Source organism: Somniosus microcephalus, chromosome 30 (assembly GCF_052327205.1).
Source record: "Somniosus microcephalus isolate GS21.2 chromosome 30, FLI_Smic_1.0, whole genome shotgun sequence".
NCBI classification, from domain to species: Eukaryota; Metazoa; Chordata; class Chondrichthyes; order Squaliformes; family Somniosidae; genus Somniosus; species Somniosus microcephalus.
In genome coordinates, this window is record NC_141016.1 from 27208737 (window position 1) to 27218409 (window position 9673).

Here is a 9673-nt window from a genome sequence, read left to right on the forward strand (position 1 = left end):
TGGTTTGCAAGAACAGGTTATGCTGCCTGAAAGTCAGGTGCTTTAAGCAACTGTACTTCAAGAACTAAGGCCCGGAGTTTGTACTCGACGACAGCGTAAGCAAACACAGAAACATAGGAGCAGGAGTAGGCCATTCGGCCCCTCGAGCCTGCTCCGCCATTCAATGAGATCATGGCTAATCATCCAAATTCAGTACCCGGTCCCTGCTTTCTCCCCATATCCCTTTAGCCTTAAGAAATATATCTAACTCCTTCTTGAATATATTTAATAAGTTGGCCTCAACTGCCTTGTGTGGCAGAGAATTCCACAGGTTCACCACTCTCTGGGTGAAGAAATTCCTCCTCACCTCAGTCCTAAATGGCTTACCCCTTATCCTTAGACTGTGACCCCTGGTTGTGGACTCCCCCGCCATCGGGAACATCCTTCCTGCATCTAGTCTTTCTAGTCCTGTTCGAATTTTATAAGATTCAATGAGATCCCCTCTCATTCTTCTAAACTCTAGCAAATGTAAGCCCAATCGGCCCAATCTCTCCTCATACGTCATTCCTGCCATCCCAGGTATCAGCCATTGTAATCCTTCCAAAAGGCCCCCGCAAGTTCCGGGTTTCTACAGGCACTGCGCAAGCATGAAAACCCGGAACTTGCGATCCGTCTTGGTACACCCGGACAGATCACACGCACCGACGAGAAAAATCACTTCGCTGGCGCAGAGTTGGGCTATTTGCCCAACTACTGCCCAGCAAATGCCCACAAAACTCAGGTTGTAAAAGCAGGCGTAGGGCCTGCTTTCACCAGCGTAAGGGCTAATCTAAATTTTAAATTAAAAATTATGCACAAACTTAAAATTACTTTATGCAAATGTTTAAAATGTTATTTTTCAAAAAACTATTTATTTATTTGTTGTATTGAAGGGGCTTTAAATTTGAAAATGGGAACATTTATTATTATTTTTTTTAATAAAGAGTTGTCTGAATTCTTCAATTATTTGGGGATTCCATTGCAAGTCATACGGGGATTCCGTTTGGAAATGACTAACGGGAATCCTTGGCCTAGAAATTGGGTTGAGGTGCCAAAGTGGCGCAAAAGTCGCTTGAGCGCAGAATTTAGCGCAGCGTTCGAGGCTTTAGCGATCGTCAGATATTCAGTTTCATTGCTCCTCGAGGGACACGGGGCGAGGCTCGAGGTGCTCCGCGTCCCTCTTAGGGCGCTGAAACTGAATATCGCAGCACAACGTGCCGCTGCGGTACTGCAGGCCTTCCTCCCACTGTTAAGGGGGAGGTGCCTGCAACAGCGCGATCCCCGCTCGTGAGTGCCGGCAAATGAGCCCAGCACCAAGGAGACGTGCCGGGCTCTCGGGAAACAGCTGGCAATGCCACGGCAGGGGTGGTTAGGAGGCCGGGGACGGAGGTGCTGGCAGGCGGCCGCCGAAAAAGGCGGCCGCCCCGCACCTCCACCTTAACTTGCGCCGCTGCCGGCACAGTAAGGCCCCGTGAACCGGGCGTGGGTAGCGAACGGCGCAGTTCGCGAACTGGGCGCTGCGCACACCGATGACGTCATCGGGTGGCGGCGCAGCGCAAATGCCTAACGCCACCATTAGCGCCCCTGCTGAATATCGCGGGAGACACAGCCAGTGGCGCTACAGCCACTGACTGCCTCTTTAGGCGCTACTCACCCAATTTCTCCCCCTTCTTTCTAATTGGAGGGCCGGGCTCACGTGATCCCAGGGACGCTTCCTGAACCGCCTGCGTCCCTGGGATCACGTGGGCCTTTAACCTGGAGGCCCGAGACCCAATCTCTCCGCCGTAGCCGAGGAGCCAGGAGGGAAGCTCGGGAATGTTTCGCAGGTCGGTGGCGCACTCCAGAGCTACGCCTCCGACTGCAAATTCCGGGCCAAAGTAATTTGTTGCAAAGTGTTTTTGGGATGTCCAGCGGAATTGAAAGGCACTAAAAATAAGATACAACGTTGCAAAAAAACTGAAGAAACATTTCATCAGTTCGTGCAGCAATTCACTTTGTGCACGCCTGTGCTAATTACAAATTCCATGTTTTGTTTGTCTTTCAGGGAGGTTCCCGTTTACAGCTTGCCAGCACACACTTTAAACTCAGCCTAGAATAAAAGCATACTGCCAATACCAACCCTCATCACACCCTTTACAACAGAGAAGAGGGCTTGGTGAAACATCACGTAGCAAAACACTGCTGAAACTCCCCCTAGAATGAGTGATTGCTCAGCTTTCTTCACTCAAGTTCCCGGTGCTGTCTCGCTGCAATATTCATTCACTCTCAACTCGCACCCCTGCAGACTGTGCAGCAAGTTATCAGGCCCGTTTACCCACACCAAAAGCTCTCATGCCAATTCAGTGACTTGTCCTCTTGGCTCCCACCCACTTGAAGCTGGATCGAGACCGGTTTGGCACAAATTCTATACAGGATCGCAACAGCAGGCAGACCTCCATCCCACTGGGTTGGACTCTCATGTGAAAGGACCTGCGCGCACCACACTGGACCTACAATACTAGGAGCACTCTACCTACAATGTTCATGAATTGGTTTCATAACTAACCCTCACCGTCAGCCTGGTTAAACCATCTATATGCCACACCTGCGTGCAGATACTTTCCACTCGTCCCCACATCACTTCAGGTCTGCTCCTGGTGTCTGTAGGCCACTTCCATTTTAGGTGTTTGGAGGGGTGGAGCCGAGGAGTCCACCTAGTCCTGCCCAAAAATACCAAACACTACCCTAACATCCAATCTCTCTGCCACAATCCCCTTTCCTAGCCAATAGCTACCTGTCCCCTCTTGCATTTACTGGGACCTATCCGCCGCCCAAGGATGCCTGCTCCACACACACCGATGCATCTGTCCGGGCAGTGGGACACAGATACGAGGGCATCTCACCAAAAATTGGAGCCTGTTACAAGATGGAGACAATGGCCCTGCACTACAGGACTGCTGAACCGTCACACCAATCAAATGCCAGTTGCCTCATTTGACTAGACTTGTATAATCTGCATTCCACGCAAAATAACTGGCAGTACTCTGGCCTCTCGCACATCCCGGATTTCCATCGGCCCATGACTGGCGGCCGTGCCTTCAGCTGCCTAGATACAAAACTCTGGAATTCCCTCCTTAAACTAGAAGATGACTAGGGTCTGTAAAAATAGTCACTAATAAATCCCAATAGGGAATTCAGAAGAAACTTCTTTACCCAAAGAGTGGTGAGAATGTGGAACTCGCTACCACAGGGAGTGGTTGAGGTGAATAGCACAGATGCATTTAAGGGGAAGCTAGATAAACACATGAAGGAGAAAGGAATAGAAGGAAATGCTGATGGAGTGAGAAGAGGGATGGGAGGAGGCTCATGGTGGAGCATAAACACTGGCATAGACCTGTAGGGCCGAATGGCTTGTTTCTGTGCTGTAAATACTTTGTGACCTCGACTTTTAAGACACTCCTTAAAACCCTACTTCTTTGACTAAGCTTGGTCACTTGCCCTGGCGTGGCTCGGTGTCAAAATCATCATCCTCGTCTTCAAATCCCTCCATGGCCTTGCCCCTCCCTATCTCTGTAACCTCCTCCAGCCGTACAACCCTCCAAGATCTCTACGCTCTTCCAATTCTGGCCTCTTGCACAGCCCCGATTTTAATCCCCTCCACCATTGGCAGCCGTGCCTCTGGCTGCCTAGGCCCGAAGCTCTAGAATTACTACCTAAAACCTCGCCACCTTTCTCTCCTCCTTTAAGACGCTCCTTAAAACTACCTCTTTGACCAAGTTTTTGGTCACCTGACAGTGTGCCGTGGCTCAGTGGGTAGCAACTCTCGCCTCAGTCAGAAGGTTGTGGGTTTCAAGTTCCAATCCAGGGACTTGAGCACAAACATCCAGTGCAGTGCTGAGGGAGGGCTGCACTGTCGAAGGTGCCGTCTTTCGGATGAGATGTTAAACCGAGGCCCGTCTGCCCTCAGGTGGACGTAAAAGATCCCCATGGCACTATTTTGAAGAAGAGCAGGGGGAGTTCGTCCTGGGGCCAATATTTATCCCTCAATCAACATCACCAAAACAGATTATCTGGTCATTATCACATTGCTGTTTGTGGGAGCTTGCTGTGCGCAAATTGGCTGCCACATTTCCCACATTACAACAGCGACTACACTTCAAAAGTACTTCATTGGTTGTAAAGCGCTATGAGACGTGGAGTTACGGGGATAGGGTGGGATATGTGTTGGTGTAGGGGTTACGGGGATCGGGTGGGATATGTGTCAGTGCAGGCTCGATGGGCCGAAATGGCCTCGATCTGCACTGTGGGGTTTCTGTGATTCTGAGAGACGTCCGGTGGACGTGAAAGGCGCTGTATAAATGCAAGTCTTTCTTTCCAATATCTCATGCGGTCCGACGTCAAATCTTTGTGATAACATCCCTTAGGATGTTTTACTACATTAAAAAGGTGCCATATAAATGCAAGTTCTTGTTATACTCACTGTATTTATTTGCTACAGCCCGTCAGAAATGTCCATTCATTGAAGGACAACTTCAGTTAGATCAGTTCTGTTTTTAAGCCTGGTTAAGATCCCAAAAATGCCCTTGTTCTGATAATCGGCAGGCTCGGCATCATCAAGAACATAGTGCACACATCCCAAAAGCTTGGTGCTCCCTCACTGCTTGAATCACCTCGACTATACTCCCCTGGTCTTCTCAACACTGGTGGTGTCCGACACCACTGGCCTTGACCCAGGGTTCCCCATTTAAAAAAAAAAAAATTAGGTCAACCACCATGCTCTTCAGCCTTTCAGATGCATCTTCTTTATATAGAGTACAGTGACCAGAACAGGCTGAAGTATTCCTAAAAATAAGTGTGCATGAACAAGAGCAGCCATTTGCAGCTTCCTGTGTTAAGTGTGTGTACACTTCCTTTTCTGTAACCATGAATGCTGCATTGGTGACCAGCAAAGGCTTCTGCAAATGTGGAGCAGAAGTCAAAGGTTTTCCAAACCTCAACTGCAAACTCAAGAGAGAGATTAAACATTTGCGTAACAAGTATGTCATAATTTTTCACACCGGCAGGTTTTAGTGACATATAAAAATTGCAGTATTGCACAGTATAGTTTGACTGTTGAGTTCTGCCCATACAAGACCTAACTGGCAAACGATGTTGGAACAAGAATCTGTGAAATGCATCAAATAGCTGAAAACAGATTGGATTGGCGCTCATGCAGAAGAGCCCACGGCACTGAATACCCTGCAAACATAAAACTAGCTGCGTCAGCTGTGGCTCAGTTGGGTAGCACCCTCGCCTTGGATTCATGAAGGTTGTGGGTTTAAATCCCACTCCAGAGACTTGAGCACAAACATCTAGGCTGACAATGCAGTGCTGCACTGTCGGAGGTGCCACCTTTCAGATGAGATGTTAAACCGAGGCCCGTCTGCTCTCTCAGGTGGATATAAAAGACATTATTTTGAAGAGTTATTCCCAGTGTTCTGGCCAATATTTATCCCTCAATCAACATCACTAAAAACAGATTATCTGGTCATTATCACATTGCTGTTTGTGGGAGCTTGCTGTGCGCAAATTAGTTGCCGTGTTTCCTACATTACAACAAGTGACTGCACTCCAAAAAGTACTTCATTGGCTGTAAAGCGCTTTGGGACGTCCTGAGATTGTGAAAGGCGCTGGAGAAATGCAAGTCTTTCTTTCTATTATATTTATGCTAGCAATATCAAAATAAATGGTCCAACTGGCTGATCAGAGAGATAGAGGATCAACAGAACAAGCTGGCTCTGTTCGAACATCCCCCTCACAACCACGACCCACTGCCAACCCCACCACCCCCCCTCCCCAAATTGAGGACATTAGAATTTACATGTTGGACATCTAAAGGCTAATTTTAGGAAATCTCACTCAGCGGGAGTGCACGAGGAAGTTACAAATGCACTTCTGTCAATTTCCCATCTATTTAAATGGAGGGATGGAAAATGGTGCAGAAGTGGAGCTCGCAATCTCTCAAGCTGCGCTCACAGCAAGCAAGACTACCCACCGGAAAGGCGCATTTTTTAAACCTGCCCCCTCCGCTGTCAATATTAAGCACTCCCTTGACCGGTATCTCCCCAGTCACAGAAATCAGGCTCAAACTATGAAGAGCAGCAATTTAGACTTTCCCAGGGAGACACTGCGCCGTTTCCCATGGCATCACTTGCGAATCAGACCGACCGTACACGGCGGCGCAGTTCTGCGGCGCAGACTGGCGCCCACCGTGAATCAGCTCGGTCGCCGGCATCGGTCACTGGTGCAGCACTCTGCGGCGGAGGGCTTCAGAGATCCTGCTCACAAAACAAGCCCTTGGCACGGATTGACACGTGGGCAAAGCAGTGGGCTCTTAACTCTACTCTTTAAGGCTAAAGGGATCAAAGGATATGGGGAGAAGGCAGGGACAGGGTACTGAGTTTGGATGATCAGTCATGATCTCATTAAATGGTGGAGCAGGCTCGAAGGGCCGAATGGCCTACTCCTGCTCCTATCTTCTATGTTTCTATGTTTTACCCCTCCAGGTTTGGGGCCACTTTTGCCAGCTGCAGAAGAGAGATAGTTATTTACACCAGAGACTAAAAAAAAATGCATCGGTATCAAATACTGTGGAAGAAAAGGAATTCTGTCTGGGGCGGGGTGGGGGAGTGCCATTTTGTTAAATATCAGTCAGTTTATATAAAACATGGTGACTTACCCCACTTTATTCCTGGTCTTACTGTCATACAGCTCACTCAGGCTGATGGCTGCCTGCCCCAGGAACTTGTCCAGACCCACCAGGGCTCGGTGCATGACTATCAAGTACAGGGTGCACTTCTCCGGGTTGCCCTGCTGCAAGACGGGCAGCTCGAACTCGGCCTCCTCTCGCCACAACGGCTCGGCGCTCTTCTCGGTCACCGAGCTGGAGTACTTCTCCTTGCCCAGCTGCATGATGGCGTAGGCATCGTTGGTGCCATCCTTGCCCTTGCTCCGCAGCCCCCGGGCCTGGATCACCACCACCTTGACATGGGTCGGATACCATTTCTGACTCTGCTCCAACAAAGACATCCTGGATCCTCAGAGCAAAAGCTGCACCCAAAAAGAACCAAGATTTCCTTAGTTTTGTTTGAAAAAATAAAATGCCAAGAAATGCTGGCAACGAGGTGTTCATAGAAATTTACAACATTCAGCCCATCGTGTCTGCGCTGGCCAAAAAAGAGCTCTCCAGCCTAATCCCACTTTCCAGCTCTTGGTCCGTAGCCCTGTAGATTACAGCACTTCAAGTGCCTATCCAAGTACTTTCTAAATGTGATGAGAGTTTCTGCCTCTCCCACCCTTTCAGGCAGTGAGTTCCAGACCCCCACCACCCTCTGGGTGAAAAAAGTTGTCCTCAACTCCCCTCTAATCCTTCTACCAATTACTTTGGGTTGTGGGAGCCCGTAAAACCCTCCCGCTATAGGACTAACCACCCTAATGGCTGGTACAAAGATGGTTACGGTCACGGAAGGAGCGTTAATCGCGGCCAGAAATCCTTCCACCACGTCATACAGTTCCCCAAAGGGAACAGTGTGAAGACACGTACGAAGACGACCACCAATTACTTTAAATCTATGTCCCCTGATTATTGACCTCTTAAGGGAAATAGGTCCTTCCTATCCACTCTATCGAGGCCCCTCATAATTTTATACACTTCAATCAAGTCTCCTCTCAGCCTCCTCTGTGCCAAAGAAAATAATCCCAGCCTATCTAATCTTTCCTCATAGCCAAAATTCTTCAGTCCTGGCAACATCCTGGTAAATCTCCTCACTAGTGCGATCACATCTTTCCTGTAATGTGATGACCAAAACTGCAGCTATACAAAACCCTGGTTAGACCACACCTGGAGCACTGTGAGCAGTTCTGGGCACCACACCTTAGGAAGGACATATTGGGCTTGGAGGGAGTGCAGCGTAGGTTTACCAGAATGATACCCGGACTCCAAGGGTTAAATTACAAGGAGATTTTACACAAAGTAGGGTTGTATTCCCTGGAATTTAGAAGGTTAAGGGATGATCTGATCAAAGTTTAAGATATTAAGGGGAACGGATAGGGTAGCTAGAGAGAAACTATTTCCGCTGGTTGGGGAGTCTAGGACTAGGGGGCATAGCCTAAAAATTAGAGCCAGACCTTTCAGGAGTGAAATTAGGAAACACTTCTACACACAAAAGGGTGGTAGAAGCTTGGATCTCTCTTCCGCAAACAGCAAATGATGCTAGATCAATTGTTAATTTTAAATTCGGAGATGGATAGCTTTGTTAACCAAAGGTATTGAGGGATATGGGGCAAAGGCAGGTATCTGGAGTGAGGTCGCAGATCAGCCATGATCTCACGGAATGGCGGAAAAGGCTCGAGGGGCTGAATGGCCTGCTCCTGTTTGGATGTTCAGTGAAAGGAGAGTGGAGAATGCGGGCAGTTAAATTGGACAGATGCCAACCTCCAGCCTTAGAAAACACAGCCCTGACTCCCTCGGACCTGCTGCCCCGGCAACGAGCCAGCAAGACCCACTTTAAAACAATTTTTTTTTTTTATTCTAAAAGTTTTTAAAGCAATGTTAAAGCATTTAAAACAATGTTAAAAACATTGAAAGCAATGTTAAAACATTTTGTTAAAGCATTTAAAACAATGTTAAAACATTTTGTTAAAGCATTTTTGTTAAAAACATTTAAAACAATGTTACAGCATTTCAAACAGTTAAACAATGCCAAAACATTTTAAACAATTTTAAGACAATGTTAAAACAACTCCCCACCAACTAATGGAGTCGCCACCATGAAAACCAGCCTAAAAATCTAAACCCATTCGACTAAAGTTTCATGCTGTGCCGGGGACGCGAAGCGACCTCTCCACAGCAGCTCTCGACACACCTACTCCCCGCTGCTAGGCCTGACCTAGACCCCGCTCACCTGTCCACCAGCGCCCCGTCCGTTGCGCTGCTCCCCGCTCCCACCTGGCTACATTGATTCCACCTGACTTCACAAAAAGGGACCCCGCGGCCGCCGCTCCCACTGGTCCGCCCGCCTGCCCATCACCTCCTGCACCCGCTCTGATTGGTTCTGTGCCATGTCAATCAGGTGACCTCATCAGCCCCCGCCTCCTCCGGCCGGCTGAGGGGGCGGGGCCAATCGGCCCTGTTGTGTAGCAACCGGGATGATGTCATGGGGCACCGACAATGATTCAAAGTTGGGGGTGGGTGGCTGTTGGACGATGAACATTGGGAGTTTTATGGTGAAGAGGCATTTTCCAAACACAACAGGTTATCTTTAACAGTAACAGCCTTACACAACTTGATCAGCAATGTCAGTGTTTGATCACCCACTCCAGAGACTTGAGCACATAATGGAGGCTGACACTCCCAGATGCGGTGCTGAGGCAGTGCTGCTCTGTCGGAGGTGCCGTCTTTCGGATGAGATATTGAACCGAGTCTCAGGTGGACGTAAAAGATCCCACGGCACGATTCCGAGGAAGAGCAGTGGAGTTAGCCCCGGTGTCCTGGGCCGATATTTATCCTTCAGTCAACATCACTAAAAACAGATGATCTGGTCATTATCACGTTGCTGTTTGTGGGAGCTTGCTGTGCGCAAATTGGCTGCCACGTTTCCCCCATTACAACTTCAAAAAAGTACTTCATTGGCTGTAA

General features: G+C 48.6%; 1 protein-coding gene across 2 annotated transcripts in view; it reads right to left on the reverse strand.

Annotated features, from left to right (window-relative positions):
- Positions 1-9029, reverse strand: part of LOC147098043 (rab11 family-interacting protein 1-like) — a 59036-nt gene extending 50007 nt beyond the window's left edge. Inside the window, exons 1-2 of one of the 2 annotated variants that reach the window (XM_085971266.1) lie at positions 8940-9029; positions 6716-7086 (exon numbers count right to left, since the gene is read on the reverse strand). In XM_085971266.1, the coding sequence (XP_085827392.1) occupies positions 6716-7065 (350 nt within the window). In that variant the 5' untranslated portion in view covers positions 7066-7086; positions 8940-9029. Of the gene's footprint in view, positions 1-6715; positions 7087-8785; positions 8908-8939 lie in introns of those variants that run through there. The other variant, XM_085971267.1, reaches the window with a different exon arrangement.
- Between the last annotated feature and the right edge of the window lie 644 nt (positions 9030-9673).